This window comes from Talpa europaea, assembly GCF_964194135.1.
Source record: "Talpa europaea genome assembly, chromosome: 15".
In the NCBI taxonomy this organism is placed as follows: Eukaryota; Metazoa; Chordata; class Mammalia; order Eulipotyphla; family Talpidae; genus Talpa; species Talpa europaea.
This window is the reverse complement of record NC_140083.1, coordinates 45,940,349-45,960,769: the sequence shown is the minus strand read 5'-3', so window position 1 is coordinate 45,960,769 and position 20,421 is coordinate 45,940,349. Positions and strand designations below refer to the sequence as shown.

The window sequence follows — 20,421 nt, the reverse complement described above, 5'->3', positions numbered from 1 at the left end:
GGAAAAAGAAAATATTGTACAAAAATGAACAATGATGCAAATATATGTGTGTGTATATATACATATATTTATATACATGCATGTATATAAACATACATCTATGCATGTATGTATATGCATATATGTATAGGTACATATATACACATGTACATATTTATGCACGTGTATGTATGTATACATATATGTACATGCATACATATGTATATGTATATAAATTTTAAAAAGAGAGAGAGGACTTCAGTGTGAAAGTAAGTGCAGATGTGGTGGAAATAACAAGAGATCTATAAGTAGATTTGGAGCTTGGAGATGAGATAATTGCAGCAATGTTATGATAACGCTTTCACGGATGAGGTGTTGTTATGAATGAGCAAAGACATGGATTTCTTGAGATGGAATTTTTTTCCTGGTGAAGATTCCATGAACATCATTGAACTACAACAAAGGGTTTAGACTATAACATAAGCTTGGTTGATAAAGCAGTGGCACGTTTTGTGAGGACTGACTCCAATTTTGAAGGAAGATCTGCTCTGGGTATCATGCTATCAACCAGAATCCCATGCTGCAGAGGACTCTTTCATGAACAGAAGAGGCAAACTATGAGACAAGCTTTCTTCTTGACTCATCTGGAAATTGCTTCAACCTTCAGTAACCACTTCCCCCTCAGTCAACTCTCATCAACATGGAGGCAAAGCCCTCCACCAGCAAAGAAATGGAGGACTCATTGAAACCATTAAAGCATTTTTAAATTAAGGTGGATACATTGTGTTTTGTGTGTGTGTGTGTGTGTGTGTGTGTGTTTTGACATAAAGTTGTTGCACTGAGCAACCAAAATATTGTGGTACTCTCCTTATTGTGAGAGTCTAGAACAGAATCTACACTATTTCCAAGGTATATTCTGTGAGGAAATATTTTTAATTGTGAGGTAATTTTTTCATGGTACTTTAGTATAATGAAAGAACCCTCATTTTATACATTTTTCACAAAAGATTCTTTCTATTTGTTTTAGGCAGCCCACCACAACCAATAAAATCGTTAAGGCACATTCTCTTGAATCACTCTTTAAAAATGGGAAGAATTATAATTAGTCTTTTTCCTGGTCCCTTATTTAGGTTTTCTAAATTCCTGCTATGAGTGAGACCATCTGGTATTTTTCTTTTTCTTCCTGGCTTATTTCCCTGAGCATGATCACTTCTAGCTTCATCCATGTTGCTGCAAATTGCATGAGTTTACCTTTTTTGATTACTGAGTAATAGTCCATTGTGTATATGTACTACATCTTCTTGATCCAGTCATCTATTTTTGGGCATTTGGGTTGTTTCCATAGCTTGGCTGTTGTAAATAGTGCTGCTATAAACATAAGGGTGCAGGTGCCCTTTTGAATTAATGTTTCTGTGTCCTTTGGGTAAGTAAAAAAATAAACATAGTAGCTACAAACCAGAGACACACTACAGAGGGGGAGGAGGGGGTAGGATCAAAACAAGGGGGGGTGGGCACTATAACCAAGATGAAAATGCGTACATTGTGCAAAAATGAAAAATGATGTAAAAAATATAAAAAAAAGATAACAACAAAAATTAAAATGGGAGAAATTAATTCTTGTGAATTCAAAGTCAAATGCATTTTGGTACTTTTATTAAATGTTGCTTCCTAGAGTATTTTTTATTAATGAAAGTGTATTATTTTAATTTTGGTGCTAGGTTAGCATTAGGGCATTTAATATTGGTTCATGATTATCACTTTACTAAGCATATGTATTTTGGGACTTTTTAAGGTTCTTTATCGGCCTGATGGCCAGCATGATGGCAAGCTGTTCTCCACTCACAAACACTCCATAGAGGTCCCGATCCCCAGGGATGGAGAATATGTTGTAGAGGTTCGTGCACACAGTGATGGCGGAGATGGAGTAGTGTCTCAAGTCAAAATTTCAGGTAAGCCAGTTACCTAAGACATATTTCAATGAAGCTCTTGAAAGCTTCTAGACTGTGTGGATTCCCAAGAATAAAGACAGGACCACCAATATTACACCGATTCACAGATTCACACCAATATCAGTTTCCCTAAGTAGATTTGAAAGGTCAGGCATACACTGAAATTGATATTCCTTCCCTTATGAGTCACAAATGTAAATTTGCATTCTATCATGTACTCATTCATTATTTGGATATCAAAGCACAATAAACATGATAATGCAATATAAATGATTCATAATACTAGACCACCATATAATAATATCCAGTCTTCTCTTACTTCAAAAGGAAATTCACCAGGCTACTGTTAATACTCTGTTAACCTACTTTTCCTTGTTCTATATGTAGTAAAACACTGAAAATTTGAAAAAGCTGATGATAGCACCTTCCTTTGCAATGGACCTCTCTTTCTGTCTAACTTTCTGTATTTTATTTTCCACAAACTCTGTTACTTCCCATAGGATTGGTTGATTTGAAATGGATATTTGATGCAGCAATTTCTCCCTTTTTTTTTGGAATTGTGGCATTCTGTTAATTTGTTTCAGTTTTGATACTTTTTCTCACGCTGCATACCATAGTTTAATTATACTGAATTAAAATTGAAGTTGAGAATTTTATGAAAGACTGAAAAAAAGCTCAAAGGTCAAAGATGGGGTAATTGGTTTAGAAGAAAATTTAATGATTTACAGCTAAATAGATGTTATAAATTAAACTAAAGTCATGTTTTTCCTATGTATCTTATTTACCTATGTTTTAGAAACTACAAACATATTCTTATTTTCATGATATATACCAGGATGCCTATACACTTTTTAAAAAATTGAAATGCTGGGCCTCCCTGGTGGCGCAGCGGTTGAGTGCTGGGTTGCGAAGCTGCCCGCGGCCTCTGCGGCCCCGGTTCGATCCCCGGCTGCTCCCCAGCCACCGGAGGAGGGTCCCACATGGCACGCAGACCTCTCCTGCTGCCCGCTGCTCCCCTCAGCAGTGTGCTTCGGTCCTTCTGCCTGCTCTGCTCCCCACTCTGGCTCTGGTGAATTCTCTCACCCTCCCGCTTTTCTGACTATACCCAGTGCATGCATAAACAAAACAAACAAACAAATAAATAACATGCCACTATTAAAAAAAAATTTAAAAAAAATCGAAATGCTATGCCTAGAATATTGAATTTTTTTTTATTTCGTGTAGGCATTATTATGTTTTTCACAAAATTCAGGAATTACAAAAACCTGAAAGGAAAAGAGGTAATGTGTAAACATCCAAACATTAAAATGGCAGATAATAATGTTCAGTGGAATTTGCTTTTGGTTACTTTATAAGTTTACATCATTTCATGTTTTAGTATCTGTTGACTAGATGTTATATATTAGTTTTGGCAATCACGTTGCATAAGCAGCACCATGTCGTTAGCTTTTTATAATTTTCACTAAAATTAAACTTATGAAATATATCTACTCATTTTAGCTTTCCCATCATAAATAATAGTACTATGGATACATTTTTAAAAATTAATATTTCTGCAGACTAAATCAATGAGCATTTGACTTTCACACTGCCAAATTTCTTTAAAATACTGTGTTGTCACTGCACTGCTCCAACAACAGTGTCTTTCTTTTTTTTAAAAAAAAAAAAAAGATTTATTTTATTTATGCATCCAAGAACAGGGGTATAAGCCAGAGGTGTGGGTGTGTGTGTGAGAGGATTCACCAGAGACAGAGTGGGGAGCAGAACAGGCAGATTGACTGAAATCCACTGCTGAGGGGAGCGGTGGAGAGGTCTGTTGTGCTATGTGGGTTAGCTCCCTGGCGGGGGATTGAACTCATGCTGCAGAGGCTACTGATAGCTTCATACACAACCAGGGAGGCTCAACAGTGTCTTTCTTCTTAGTCATTACTAATTTGGTAAAATAAATTTATTTTTGAAACTTTATTCTCAAATTTGAATTTGAATTAACTTCAAACATTATTTTGGAGCATTTTCTAAATTCTGAACTTAGGTGACTGACACCTCCAATAGTTTTGCATTCAACCATGGAAAACTGTGTGGAGGACTCTCAAATTATTAAAAATGGAGCTACCGTATGACTCAGCAATTTTCCTCCTAGGAGTCTACCCAAAGGACAAAAAAAATAAATTAATCCAAAAGGAAAAACTGCACTCCTATCTTTATTGCAGCACTATTTACATAGCTAAGATTGGAAACAACCTAAATAATGGAAACAACAACAACCCACACAGCTAAGATTGCAAACAACCTAAATGTTCAGAAACAGATGACTGTATCAAGATGTAGTCTATAGTTGATGTCGTCTATGCATACAACAGAGTACTACTCAGCAATCAATAAAGATAAACTTATGCCATTCATAGCAACAGGGATGGAGCTAGAAGGGATAATGTTTAGTGAAGTAAGTTAGAAGGATAAAGAAAAATATCAGATGGGCCTCCCCGTGGCGCAGCGGTTGAGCGTTGGGCTGTGAAGCTGCCTGCAGCCTCTGTAGCACCGGTTCGATCCCCCGCCACCGGTGGCGAGGGTCCCACAGGATGCGCAGAGCTCTCCTGCCATGCCCGCTGCACCCCTCAGCAGTGTACCTCGGTCCTTCTGCCTGCTCTGTTCCCCGCTCTGGCTCTGGTGAATTCTTTCACCCTCCCGCACTTCTGACTGTACCCAGTGCTTGTATAAATAAATAAATAAATCTTTAAAAAAAAAAAAAGAAAGGAAAATATCAGATGGTTTCACTTATAGGAGGAATATAGGGAAACCAAACAAGGGGTAGGGAAAGAAAAAAAGAGACAAAACTATCAAGCAAACTATAAATCCGAAACATAGACTAGGGGAGGGGGAAGGAAGAGGAGTCAAAACAGGGGAGGGAAGGGGACAAGAGACTGTGGTGACAGTTCACTGGTGACTTGGTGGTGGGGATTTTATGGGGATTATACCTGAGAGGAGAAATCAAACATTGTACAAAAATGGACAGTGATGTAAATTATATATATAATAAAAATATAATAAATTGATGATAGTAAATGAAAAAAAATTTTGCATTCAGTGGGGTTGTCTCACATGCAGGTATTATTTGGGGGGTCAGTAAATTGCCAAACAGTGGTGTAGTTGATTTTGGACACTGTCCAGAGGTCAGTGGAACTCGTCCATTATTCTCTTCATTTCCTTACTTTTCGTTCCTTCCTAATGTGAAGCAGAACATATTTTATGGGGGTTACACACAGAAGCTTGTAGCAGGAGAGGCTGTGGCAGTGACAGTAACATCTGTGTAGCTACAACCATACTAATAACTGACCCTCGGGGGTACAGGAAAAATCCACCCTCATAGAGTTTGCCAGTTTCTGTGTTGTAAATATTTTCATCATGTTTGATTTCAAGGGTCCCGCGTGATGTCAGTGAATATGGAGTTGGGAAGTGATGTTTAGAACTCACCACTCTCTGGGGTTGTCACCAGCAAGTGCATCAGGTGTGGCTCAGAGCATTGATGACATTAAAGTGTCATGAAATAATTAGGGAATGATGAGGTTTTTTTTGTTTGTTTCCTTTTTTAATTTATATGTATTTTACATCATTGTTCATTTTTAAACAATGTTTGCTTTTTTTCCTCCTCAGGTGTAGTCCCCATAAAATTTCCTTCACCAATGCACCCGTGCACCATCACTACACTCTCCTGTGCTTCTCCCTCCCTCCCTCTGATTCCTCTCCCTCTTCCTCCCCTGTAGGATGTCTTTGGTTTGTAATTGTCTGTTTATTTTTGTTTTGTTTTGTTGTGTTTTGTATTGTTATTATTTTTTCCTCTGATGTCTTATTTTGTTCCCTTATATTCCTTCTACAAGTGAAATCATCTGATAAATATTTTTTTCTTTTTCTTTCTGACTTATTTCACTGAGAATAATTCCTTCTAACTGAATCCATATTGCTTCAAATGGCATTACTTTATCTTTTTTGATTGCTGAATAATATTCCATTGTGTATATGTACCACATCTTCTTGATCCAGTCATCTATTTTGGGCATTTGGGTTGTTTCCAGGTTTTGCCCATTATAAATAGTGCTGCAATAATCATAGGGGTATAGATGGTCTTATGAATTAATGTTTTTGTGTCCTTTGGGTAAATCCCTAGGACTAGAATAGCTGGGTCATATGGTAGCTCCATTTTCAGTAGGCTGAGGAACCTCCATACAGCTTTCCATAGTGGTTGGACCAGTTTGCGGGAGTGATGAGTTTTAAATATTTACTTCACTCATGCTTTCAAATTTCATAAGTTTACATAATTTCAACTTTGTTGTAAAAAGTGTTATCAATTTTATCATAAATTTCCTGAAAATTTAGCAGTTGTCTCTGGGGAAGTGGATTGGACGAGCTACAGCCCCAGTTATACTCTGATAGCACCGTGTAAGTAGTCCATGCACAAAAGATACAGTGTGTGCAGTTTTAGAAACTTCAAACAGACTCAGAATAGTTTTTTTTTTTCTTTTTGGTCAACTAATAGACAGCAATACTAATGAATCATTATTGTTAGTTATCTCTTAGTCAAAGCATAACTGTCTAACGAAACCAAAGAAACTAGAGAATTAACATTAGGAATTGTCAGATGTTTAGTGAACGTTCTAGAACCATTCTAGAAATTTTTAACTTAATTTGTAATTATTCAAAGGGTTACTTAGAATATTTGTCATGAGAAAAGCATATCATTACATTTGGAAACTATGTTTTCTTATAATGTCAAAATACTTCCCTTTATGGGCCTCCCTGGTGGCACAAGGGGTTAAGCACAGCATTATGAAGCTATCCATAGTGTCCGCAGCATGAGTTCGAGCCCCAGCAGGCTAGGGAGCAACCCACATGGCGCAGCAGACCTCTCCTGACTTGCCCGCTGCTCCCCTCAGCAGTGTATTTCGGTCAGTCTGCCTGTTCTGTTCCCCACTCTGTTTCTGGTGAATCCTCTCACCCCTCCACACCTTTGGCCTGTACCCCAGTTCTTGTATACATAAATAAATACATCTTTTAAAAAATACTTCCCTTTGTTTCAGTTTTTAAATGTAACATGTAGCTAGGGATATAATACATTGCTAGGTTTTAATGTTTATTTGCATTATATTGTTCATTCATTCATTCATTCAACAAATATATTACAAATGTCTATACAACCGCCTTCAACAGTTTCCTATTTAAAATGTGCTATCATTTTTCCCCACATCCCTGGGAGCCCACACCACAGTCACTGACTAGCCCTGCTGATAAATCTCTTGGCATCCAGTTTTGGCTCCCTATAGACCACTTACTCTGCAGCAGCCAGTGCAACCTTTTCAAACATAAATCAAATCAAATATCACATACAGTATTGTAAAACAATGTTATCTCAATAGAAAATACTTTAAAAATTAAATCACATATAATGTGCTTCTTAAAGGACAAATCATAGAATAAAATCTAAATCTCTTACCATTGCCTGCAGTGCCCAATATAAGTAGCCCAGCCAAAGTTTCTTATCTCAATTAAGTGATTTTTCACTTGCTCCATTGAGCTTTCTCTTCTCGAACATACCAGCATGACCCCTGTCTTGAAACTGCAGTTGTTCTTGCCACTGCCTGGAATTCTCTACACCTTGGCTTGGTGGATTCATTCTTGACATTTTTGTTTCGCTCAGACAGTACCACCTCAGAAATTTTATACAGTCACCAATTTAAAACAGTCCCTACTCGAATTCATATTGCATCCTTTATATTTTCTTCACATTATGTCTAAGTATCTAAAGTTAATCATATTTTTTAAAGATTTATTTATTTTTATACAAGAATTGGAGTATAGGCTAGAGACACAGGAGGGTGAGAGGATTCACCAGAGATAGAGTGGGGAGCAGAACAGGCAGATGGGCCTAAATACACTGCTGAGGGGAGCAGCGGGTGAGACAGGAGATGTCTGCCACGCCATGTGGGTTTCTCCCTGGCTGGCTGGGAATTGAACCCGTGCTGCAGATGCTGCGGACAGCTTCACGGCGCTGCACTCAACCTGCTGCGCCACTGGAGAGGCCCATAAAGTTATCTTATTAATTAATTTATGATGTTTATTGTCCATGTCTGTCCTTTCTTGACTATAAGCTCAATAGGAACAAGCTCTTTTCTGCCTTGTTCAACTTTCAAATGCCCAGAACTTGCAGGATAGGATATATCTGACACAGAATAAGGTTTCAACAAATAACAGTTCACACAGTAAATGATTTCTGAATAGAGTTAAATTTAGTTAGAAGAATATTTTGGGCATTTTAAACTATATTTTAGAAGTCTAGAAGGTTGATACATGCCCCCATTAGGCATATGATTTGTATCAAGACACGTGCTAATCCATAAATTTGAATCTTTTTGGGTTTTTTTGCATAGAAAACTGGGGTGTAGGCCAAAGGTGCAGGGGGTGAGAGGATTCACAAGAGACAGAGTGGAGAGCAGAGCAGGCATACTGACTGAAATGCACTGCTGATGGGAGCAGTGGGCATGATAAGAGAGGTCTGCGGCTCCCTATGTGGGTCAGCTCCCTGAATGGGGATCGAACTTAGGCATTAGCAGTGATAGCACTGAGACTTAACCTCTATGCCACCAGGGAGGCCCCCTATAAATTTGGTTTCTTACAAAGACTCTTTGACCTGAACACTGCTATCTCCTGCTTTATTAAATTGTTACTAATCGGATGTTGACAGTTACATGGAGGCAAATGTAATACCTCAGATATTTCATCACAAACATACTATCTCTAAAAAGTTCTATATAGCTTTTAAAAAATTATTTGTATATGTTTATTGATGTAACATTGTTTTACAACACTGTATATATTTAGGGGTCACACCTCTACAATGTATCACACTACCACTACTACCACTACCAAGTCCCAGTACTCCCCCACTCCTTACTCCCAGTCCTGCTCCACTCACCCCCCTTCCCCTTCTGGCAGCCTCAGTTCTGCAGTCAGATTTCAAAGGTTCATTTTGTTAAGTCTTTTGCTTTTTTTTTTTTTAATATTTATTTATTTATACAGGAACAAGGGTACAGGCCAGATGTGCGGGAGGGTGAGAGGATTCACCAGAGACAGAGTGGGGAACACAACAGGCAGACTGACCGAAATACACTGCTGAGGGGAGCAGCGGGTGAGACAGTCAAGGTCTGCTGTGCCAAGTGGGTTGCTCAATAGCCAGCGGGGATTGAACCCGAGCTGCAGAGGCTGTGGACAGCCTCACAGCGCTGCACTCAACTGCCTGCGCCACCGGGGATGCCCTTTGCTTTGTTTCTTTATAATCCACCTATAAGCAGGTTCATTTGGTATTTGTCTTTCTCCTTCAGGTTTATTTTGTTTAGAATCCCCTTCAGTTCCATGCATGTTGGTGCAAATGACAAGATTTCATCTTTTCTTATGATTGAATAGTATTCCACTTCCTATATAGACACATCTTCTTTATTACATCATTGTGGATGAGCACATGGGTTGTTTCTATACCTTGGCTATTGTAAACAGTGCTGCAGTGAACATAGGAATGCATCATCCCTTCGAATTTGTTTTTGTAGTCTCTGGGTAGATACCTAGGAGAGGGATTGTTGGATCATATGGTTGAGCCATTTTTAACATTTTGAGGAACTTCCACACGGTCTTCCACTGATGCTGGATCCCTCTACATTCCCACCACCAGCATATCTGCCTTCTGTTTTCTCCACACCCTCACCAACAGTTATTGTTTTTGCTCATTGTCCTTTTATTTTTATTTTTTTAATTTATTTTTTCACAATATAAGATTTCTCCCCTCAGATGTGGTCACCATAGTTTTCCTCTAACCAAATCACCCTTAGTTCTCCATTATATTCCACTGTGCTCTCCTTCCTGCCCTGTTTTCTACTCTTTTCCTCTCCCTTCCTCCTGAGTGTCTGAGGTCTAAGGTCAGCTTTCAAGGGTGAGTCTTACAGTTTGCTGATCCTTTGTTTGGTTTCTCTAGATTCCACACATAAGTGAAATTATAGCTTATTTATCGCTTTCTTTCTGACTCACTTCACTTAAAATAATCTCTTCCATCTCCATCCATGTTGCTGCCAATGGCATAAATTTATCTTTTTTGATGACTGAGTAGTATTCCATTGTGTTGTGTGACACCTCAAACCATACAATGTGTAGAAGAAAACAGGCAAAACATCTTTGTGTACTCATCTCCAGCAGCAAGGAAAACAAAGGAGAAAATAAACAACTGGGACTATAGCAAACTAAAAATTTCTGTACAACGAAAGAGGCAGTGACCAGAGCAGAGACACCTTACTGAATAGGAGAAAATATTTGTACACCATATATTGTGTTTTTAAAATCTCTTGTTTTTTGAACATCAGTGTGAACAAAATTAAGAAGAAGGTGCTAATAGCTATAATATTTTGAATTTAAATTTCAGTAAGTTAATTTGGTTAATTACCTATTCTCCATAAATGTTAGAATGTAGGTTAATTAGTATCTTTGGTTAGAAATATCTGCAGAGAAGCATGTATTTCACTATTTATGATGAATGTGCTTGTTTGAAGCTTTACCTTTCTTCTTAGCTTGAAACGATTACAGATAGCTTAGTCAAATCAAAGAAAACTTTTAAGAACATTTTAGGCTCTGAACTTCTTCGTAAGGCCAAGAAGGAATCATTTGAAACTTCGAAGGTGGGAGTAACATGATCGGATGTTTATACTTGAAAAATCACTTTGGGGCCTCCCTGGTGGCGCAGCGGTTGAGCGCTGGGTTGCGAAGCTGCCCGCAGCCTCTGCGGTGCTGGTTCGATCCCCGGCTGCTCTCCGGCCACCGGAGGAAGGTCCCACATGGCGCGCAGACCTCTCCTGGCCCTCAGACCTCTCCTGCCGCCTGCTGCTCCCCTCAGCAGTGTACTTCGGTCCTTCTGCCTGCTCTGCTTCCCGCTCTGGCTCTGGTGAATTCTCTCACCCTCCCGCGCTTCTGACTGTACCCAGTGCTTGTATAAACAAACAAACAAACAAATAAATAAATAAAATACATGCCTCTTTAAAAAAAAAAAACATTAAAAAAAAAAGAAAAAATCACTTTGATGATTTATGGAAAATGTATATAGTGGGACCAAAATGTAAGAAGTTTAATTACAAAGTTATTACCATAGAACGATTGAAAGATGATGATGGTCTTGGTTGGAAAGAGCACTGTGGTGAAGTCTAGGGTAGGTTTTAAAAGAGCAAGGCATTTTTTCCCATTTGATTTAAAGTTGCTATATATTCATTTTTGACTTTATGTCTTCTAATAAATCTGTAATTTATCCTGATGTTCCCACAGATGATGTCATCTAAATATTTAACCTACTATTTTTGGTAACACCAAGCTATTAAGTTAAACTATATAACCAAAGCCACCAACTTAAAAACTACTGATGAAAAACACATTTTGATTTTTTCATCTTGTCTTCTGCCCAGTCTCAGAAGAAGGGCACTAGGAAATCATTTTCTAGGTGGAACCTTTAGAGGTTTAGCTATATGACTCACTCCTCCCCTCTCTAGTGACCAGTAGTGGAGTAGAAAGGGAGCAAGAGGATTATTAACATGCTCGAATTTCATTTGTACATTATTAGATTTAAATGTATACTGGCATCATCACTATTAAAATATCTCTTTTGTAACCATTTTCAAAAATGAAAATTATTTTGAGATTTTTATTTTTCCCTACAACTATCTTTTATATCCACTTATCCATTGTTCTCTCCCCCTCCCTCTTAACCTCAGAGCCCTCTGACTTTATTAATGCTTGTTACTTTTTGTATTTTACTTTCTCAAATTGTCCATTATATAAAGTCCAATTTTTTGTTTTTGGCATTTTGGCTTACTTTAGCAATATAATTACCTGGAACTCTCTCCATTTTTCTGTAAGTTCCTGCATTTCAAATCTCATGACTGAATAGTATGCTATAATGTAGATATACCGTATTTATTGACCCAATCATCTATTGCACATTCAAGTCACTGACATGCCCTGGTTATTGTAAATTGTGCTGCAGTAAATTCTGAAGGACGTCAAGTTTTTTGAGTTGATAGTTTGATATTCTTTTGAAAGATACCCAAGAACTGGATTGCTGGGACCTATGGCAATTCCATTTTTAGATTTTCAAGACAAATCAAAATTGCTTTCCATAATGACTGTACCAGTTTGCATTCCCACCAGAAGTATAAGAGCATTTCTCTTTCTTTTTATCCTCTAGAGCACTTGATTTTGGGGGTTATTTAATATGTGCCATTCACAGGGAGGTGAGGTGGTCTCATTACGATTTAACTTACATCTCTCTTATTGGAAATGTTGATGTTCCTTTTTTGCACGTGTCTATTGGTCTTCTGTATATCCTTTTGGTGAGTTGTCTGTTTAGAATGGCTGCCCATTTATTAATTAGGCTGTTTACTTCTCTATTGTTGAATTATGTATGTTTTTATGTATATCTTTAACCCTTTATCTGTTGTATGTTCTGTGAATATTTTCTTTCATTCAGTAGGATGTCTTTTTTCTTTACTTTTATTTTATTTAAATTTATTTATTTTTATTTATTTCACATCATTGTTCATTTTTGCACAATGAATGCTTTCTCCTCTCAGGTGTGTCCTAGTAAAATTCCCACTACCAGTTCACCTGTGCACCATCACCATGGTCCCCTGTGCTCTTCCCTCCCCTGTTTTGCTCCCTCTCCTTCTCCTTCCCCCACCCCTGCAGAATGTGTCTGATTTATAGTTGCCATTTAATTTTGTTGTGTTATTATTTTTTCTCCTGATCCCTTATTTGGTTCCACTATATTCATCTGATAAGTGACTCCATCTGTTATCTTTCTTTTTCCTTCTGGCTTACTTCACTGAGCATAAACCTTTCCAATTCCATCCATGTTGCTGTGAATGGCATACAACTGCTAAGAGACTGATTTCAAAGGTCTAGAAAGAGCTCACATGACTCAACAAAAACAAATGATGTCTTTTTAATCTTATATATTTATTGTTATGTAAAACCTTTTAATTTGAGGTAATCCTAATTGTTTATTTTTCATTTTGTCTCCCTTTCCATGCAGGTCATCTCCAAAAAATCCTTTATTACTGATGTCATTAATCATATACCAATTTTTTCTATATATTTTATTGTCACAGTTCTTATATCTAAATCTTTTTAATCCATTTGGAATTCATTTTTATATAAGGAGTTAATGGTGACCCAACTTCATTTCTGTTATGTGTGACTTTCCAATTTTTTAAGCACTATGAAAGAGATTCTTCTTTTCCCATTGTGTGGTCATGGCTATTTTACTATATGTTAGATGCTGATATATACATGGATTTATTTCTGGGCTTTCAATTATATTCCATTGATCCATACATGTATTTTTTGTGCCATACCACCTTGTTTTTGACACTGTCCCTTTTCATTATATTTGAAGTTAATTAATGTGATGCCTTTTAGCCCTCAAGTTTCAAGATTATGCAAATTATTGCCATATAATTTTTCATACTAATCTCTTAAGATCGTTTGTATTTCTGTGCTATTTGTGATAATTTCTCCCTTTTCATTTATGATTCTGTTTACTAATGTTTTCTCTCTTCTTTGTTGGTCCAACTGGAAATTTGTCTATTTTTTTTACCTTTTCAAAGCACTAACTGTTAGTTTCATTGGTCTTTTTTGTGTGTGTTTTTGATGTCTATTTCACTTATTTCTAATATTGTTTTACATTTCCTTTCTTCTACTACTCTGGGTCTTATAGAATTAAATTGGTTATTTGGGATTTGTCTTGATTCTTAATGTGGGCCTGTCTTATAATTATCTTCCCTGTTAAGACCACTTTTGCTACACCCCACAGATTCTATTTAATAGCTTGACTCTTTCTTTCAGCAATTATCTCTCCAGTTCTACCCTTTTAGTATAACTTTCTGAATTTAGAATACAGAATCAAATGCAGCTATTGAGAGCAGGAACTTCTCATAAATTTCAGTATTGTAGAATAGCTAATATAAAATCCAAAACAAAAAAATTGCAAGTTTCTTATTACAGTGATGATTTTAACTATTTGAACATTTCTATCACCTTAAATGTTCTTGAAAATATTATTCAAAATACCATTCTTCAAAAATACAGTGCCATATGTTGATGTATAATAGATACTTTAGGATAACCCTGTGTTTATTGACCTTGCACCAGAGTTCTCACAACTTAATTTGACAAACTCTTGGGAACTTGTGAGACCTGTGAAGAAGCTGTGCTTACCTTGGCCTTGGGTTTGTACCAAGGACTTGGGGCATGTGGAAGGAGACACTTGAAAGAGACAGAGATGTGCGTGAGAGACCCATGGGGAGGCTGACAATAGCAGCCATTATCTTTACTTGGGTTTTGATTTTGCTCTTTTTCTTCAGATTTGCCTGGTCCCTTCTTCCCCTTTCTTATGGGTCCCCACCAGAAAGTGCCTTAGACTTGTGGCAAGCTTTCAGGCCTCATGGCCCTGCTTTGGGCCAATCCCATTTGGCTGGATGTTTATTCACAAGGGGATGAGTAACTGGGTGCTTCATTTGTTAACTATATTCTTTCTCTTCTTTTTATTGCACACTAATTGTATTAAAGTTATCTTCTATTGAAGATCTTATGCAGTAGTGTATGTTTTGTCTTGATGCAGTGGATGACAGAACCTATTTATAGCTGGCAAGTTTGGAGGTCCCAGGGTACCCCTCATTCTACCTTGTAACAGTCCCATTTGTTTATTTTTGCTTTTGTTTCCCTTGCTGTTGAAGTGAAGTAACCTAAGATAGCACCAAAGTAAATGTTTTGTCTGTTTTTTCTGCTTTGAATTTTATGGTTTCCAATCTTACATCCAAATCTTTGGTCCATTTGAGTTAACTTTGCACATAATGTCAGATAGTGCATTCAAGTACTGTTCAAGTACCATTTCATAATTATTTGTCTTTGAAACATTATAGGCTATTGAAATTTGCAACCCTTTCTGGGAACTATAAAGATAATTGTCTTTGCTAAGAAATAAAGATGTGTTTTCAATTTTCTCTCCTGATGTTTGACACCCACTATCATATAAATTTAAAAAACACTTAAAATAGAAAATGAGTTTGTCATTGTTAAAAAATAAAGCCCTCAAAATGTCTCACAAAAGAACTGGAAGCCTTTAGTGCTAAATAAGAGATAATGTAAAACATTTAAACTGAAAAGTGATTTATCAGCATATTAAAATAGTCTATTTGATACTACATTAGGGACCAGCTTTAGTGATTTATGAAGGAATATTTAGGTCTCAAAGTGCTCCCGTAGCTGGGTAAGGCTAGAAGCCAGGCCTCTGGGTAGATTATTCACAGTTTGAAAACAAATCCATGAAGGAAACAATGTTCCAGAAGCACTTTTTACAAACACTTCTGCAAAATGAATCAGACCAAGAGCAAATATATCATTTAGTTCAAGAGTCTGAATTTCTCTAGTTGGTAGCTTTTCTTATATAACCTTCAATTCCAGGCCCTACATGATTGACTCTCATCTCTCAGGCAAACCTTTAGTCTTTGGGTCACATGGTCATAGAAGCAGGAAGAATGAAGGGTATTGTAGCTTCTTAGGAGTTAGAAAGAGTCAGGCTATTGTACATTATAGAAAATTAGCTGAACAGGACTTTTAGCCCTAAGAGATGCCTAAAAGTCCAGATGTGTTTAGAAGTTATGAATTCTGAGGACATCAACATCTGTGAAAATGATCCTTCCAGTGACTTGACCTCAACATTTAATTCTTTTTGGGATGATCTTGCTTTTTGCTCTGCTTCAGCCAAACACCTGTGTTCACAATCTAGCCTGGGGTTCATAGACTTGAACGTGAACTAGAAATTGATGGTTTCCTGAAACTTCAATGGGAAAATTGCATTGTAACTTTCATTAATATCTAACTTAAATGTAGCATTCCTTCAAATATGAATTTAAGCAACAAATAACTCACCAGTAAGAATCACAGTTATGCTCATTTATCAGCTGTTGCAAAAATCACTTCAAAAATATGATATTTATTAGATCTGATCCAAGTTTTTATTATTTAATGTGCCAATAGGCACAATAATGAGTTAATAAGCTTGTATTTGTTTTCTTGATATCTTTATCATGGCACTTCAACTACTTTTCTATTAACTCTAAATATTGCATTTTATGCATATTAAAGCATTTTCAGTATTCTCATATTTATAGACTGCTGAGGGGTCTGTGACATAAAAGAAGGCTAAGGATCCCTTCAAATCTTGCTGTTATCAATAACTGCAAATTTTTTTTTTAATTGTAAGCATTCTTTTATCTTTCCAGCTCTTTCCCTCAAATCTCCTCCAGCTCCAACAGTTCCTCTACCCTCCCCTCACCCAGAACTACCACTGATCCTATCTCATGTTTTTCTTATTGGATTTCTTTTTTTCTTTTTTTTAAGATTTTATTTTATTTATTCATGCATACAAGAACTGGGGTACAGGCCAGATGTGCGTAAGGGTGAGAGGATTCACCAGAGACAGCAGGGAATAGAACAGGCAGACTTGTTACAGGGCAGAGAGAGGGGCACCCCAGACCCTGCAAACCTGCCTGCTCTAAATAGGTTCTGCCATCCACTGCATCAACACAAAACAAATGAGACTTATTGGGAAGGAACTTTAATACAATTAGTGAACAATGCAGGAAAGGCAAAGAATATAGTTTCTAAATCAAGCACCCAAAGTTACCTGTCCCCTCGTGGGTAAAAGTCAACCCAAGCAGGATTGGCCCAGAGCAAGGCCCCAAAGCCTGTCACAAGTCTAAAGCACCTTCCAGTGGGGACCTGCAGAAAAGGATCAGAAACAACCAGACAAGTCTGGAAGGAAAAGAGCAAAATCAAAATCAAGACAAAAACTGCCATTGTCACCTCCCCATGGGTCTCTCACCCACATCTGTTTCAACCAGCTCACAACCAAAAGGCAAGTACAGTTTCTTCACGTGTCTCTCTGCTCCATGTGCTTCCTCTAGGTCTCCTTCTGGCTCTCCATCCTGCTTCCCTCCTTCCTCTGTCTACTCTGCAGCTTCTTTTCTCCCTGTTCAGCTCCACCCTCCTTTGAGTAGGGCAGGAAACCTGGAACCTCCCCCTTTGTGGGGGCCACCCTATTACAGACTGACCAAAATACACTGCTGAGGGGAGCAGCAGGAAAGACAGGAGAGGTCTGCTGTGCCCTATGTGGGTCAGCATCCTGGCCAAGGATCAAACTCAGGTTGTAGAGGTGATAACACTGAGACTTAACCCCTAGGCCACCGGGGAGGCCCCTCGTTTTCCTTTTATGCTCCTTTGCATGAACAAATTCAAACTCTGATTAAACACGACTTTCTAATATGCCTGTCTGTGAGCAGAAATCCAGGTTTTCAGACCAAGGTCGTCCCCCTCCCACCCTTCTCTAGCCAATCTCCATCCCCCCACCCACTGCATTCTTTTGTTACCAGCACTATTTGCCTGGAGACCCTCAGGTCTAGGCAGCTCCTGCTTTTAGACCTGGTGTATGTCAGTAACCAAAACAAGCCTAGGACTCTCAGATGAATAGAACTCTATGTGCCTGTTTTGTTTTTTCTTTTTTTAAAGATTTATTTATTTTTACAAGTACTGGGGTATATGCCAGAGGTGCGGGAGGGTGAGGGAATTCACCAGAGACAGAGCAGGGAGCAGAATAGGCCTGAAATACACTACTGAGAGGAGCAGCGAGCAAGACAGGAGAGGTCTGCTGCATATGTGGGAATCTCCCTGACTGGCCGGGAATTGAACCCTTCCTTCAGAGGCTGTGGAGAGCTTCATAGTGATGCACTCAACCTGCTGCACCACTGGGGAGGCCCCCATATGCCCTATTTTCAAACTCCATTTTTATCCACACTAAACACTCAGTTTCCCCTCTGCAGTTTATTGCCATTCATCACCAGTATTACTTCTCTGTTTTGTTGATTTCATGTACATGAAATGTACATGAAGATGATCCAGGCCTCCCTGGTGGCCTAGAGGTTGAGTCTCAGTGCTATCTCCTTTATCGCCTGAGTTCGATCCCCAGCCAGGGAGCTGACCCACACATGGTGCAGCAGACCTCTCCTGTCTCTCCTGCTGCTCCCCTCACTCGTGTATTTCAGTCAGTAGCCTGTTCTGTTCCCCGCTCTGTCTGTGGGGAATCCTCTCAACCCTCCCCCCACCTGCTTACCTCTGACCTACACCCCAGTACTGTTCAATAATAATAAAAAATAAATAATATTCTTAAAAAGAAGTAATTTAAAAAAAAAAGAGTCATTTAATTTGAAATTTTTTTTATTCTGAATGTTTTATCCTTTTTACCTTTTTCTCAAATGTGTATGATTTTCTGCAATTCAACAGCCCCAAACAGCTCTTATTATTAACTTATTCTTCAAGTAATGTTTTCTACATTAACTCTTTTTTTTAAAAGATTTATTTATTTATTTATGCATACAAGAACTGCAGTACAGGCCAGAGGTGTGGGGGGTGAGAGGATTCACCAGAGACAGAATGGGGAACAGAACAGGGAGACTGACTCTTAATTATATTCAGGGTAAATTCCTTTCAATTGGACATTAGTAATAAAAAAGCATCCTCATTTTAATTTATTAAAACAAATTTTAATTTATTGAAACAAATCAATATTGTGTCAGAAAAAAAGAAATATAAAAGAAAAAATATTCTGCATCTGAATTTTAGAAATTAAATCTCTTTTCTTTTTTTAATTTTTATATTATTTTATATATTTTTTTACATCATTTTTCATTTTTGCACAATGTATGCATTTTCATCTTGGTTATAGTCCCCATACAATTCCCACCCTCCTTGTTTTGATCCTACTCCCTCCACTCCCCACCCCCACCTCCACCTTCCCGTAGTGTGTCTCTGGTTTATAGTTGCTTGTTGATTTTGATTTTCTTTATATCAGTCTTGAATAAATTAAAGTGAGGATGCTTTTTTATTATGCAATCATTTGAAATGATAAAGCATTTTTATATGTATTATTTCTCCTTGAAATGTTTTTTTTTTTTTTTTGCTAAGATGTAAGATGACTAAAATAATTAATCAATTTTACTAGTAGTTACAGCATTGATAGTGGGCAAAAAAATAAGGACTATATATTGAAAGCAATGTTAAACTCATTGCTATAAGTATTTCTTAGCAAATTTTGCTTGTAAGCATTACTCTATTAAGTGAAAATATCTGTCAGTGCCCACTATCCTAGTTATTCATGTAACATAAATGATGTATGATGCAAAGTTAGCAAGACAAAAGATGGGAAGTTAGTGAGAAATGATCAGAAGTCTCTCTTAGTAAGGAAAGAAATCGTCCTTCTCTTCTTAGTTTAAAATTGAACAGGGCCTCCCTGGTGGCCTCGGGGTTAAGTCTCAGCTGTCACTGAGTGGCCTGAGTTAGATTCCCAGCCAGAGGGCTGACCCATATGGTGCAGCAGACCTCTGCTGTCTTGCCCACTGCTCCCTCAGCAGTGGATTTCAGTGGATCTGCCTGTTTTGCTCCCACCTCTGTCTCTGGTGAGTCCTCTCACCCCCCGCACATTTGGCCTACACCCCAGTTCTTCTACACAAAAATAAAATTAAATATATATATAAAACATAAATAAATAAAATAAAATTGAACATATTCCCTGTCTTTATAGTATATCTGTTGATGTTATAGGCTAACCACTTATCACAGTACATACTAGTTATTCAGATTTTTAATTTAATCTAAAGCATTTACTAATGAGAACCACAAATTAACACATGCATAAAGTGCTTCTCACAGAATGCCTTCATACTGATATCAGTTATCATATCATACTTAAGGAACTCTTGTTTTACTTATTAGAGATACTGAAATGTACTAGCATAGGTTAGTCATTGTTTAAGTGAGTGCTACACTTTTGTAAATTTAATAAATTCCCATTTATATCTATTAATTAAAAAATGTTCTTCTCTGTTGTTTAATATATTTTCTATACAAATATGCTGTGTGGTCAGTGAACAGTATGTCCTTGTAACTTAGCCTCAGCTAGTTTTATATATATATATATATATTTTTTTTTTTTAAAGATGTATTTATTTTTATACAAGAGCTGGGGTACAGGCCAGAGGCGCAGGAGGGTGAGAAGATTCACCAGAGACAGAGCAGGGAGCAAAACAGGCAGACGACAGAAATACATTGCTGAGGGGAGCAGTAGGCAAGACAGGAGAGGCCTGGCACCATGTGGGATTCTCACTAGCTGGCTGGGATCAAACGGCGCTGCAGAGGCTGCAGACAGCTTCTGCAGAGGCTGTGGACAGCTTCACAGCGTAGCGCTCAAACTGCTGCGCCACTGGGGAGGCCCAGCCTCAGCCAGTTTTAATTAGACAACATGCATCATTGTAAGTTTTAAAATTAAAGGTTAGACATTAGTTCAGATAGTAAATATTTCCTTTGT

The 20,421-nt window shown here is 37.7% G+C and overlaps 1 protein-coding gene across 2 annotated transcripts in view; it reads left to right on the top strand.

The window, feature by feature from the left end:
- Nucleotides 1-20,421, top strand: part of CNTN1 (contactin 1) — a gene marked incomplete at both ends in the record, with an annotated part of 185,035 nt that overhangs the window by 145,764 nt on the left and 18,850 nt on the right. For both annotated transcript variants that reach the window (XM_084255481.1, XM_084255480.1), the window contains one exon: nt 1,772-1,928. In XM_084255481.1, coding sequence (XP_084111607.1) covers nt 1,772-1,928 — 157 coding nt within the window. The remainder of the gene's footprint in view (nt 1-1,771; nt 1,929-20,421) is intronic.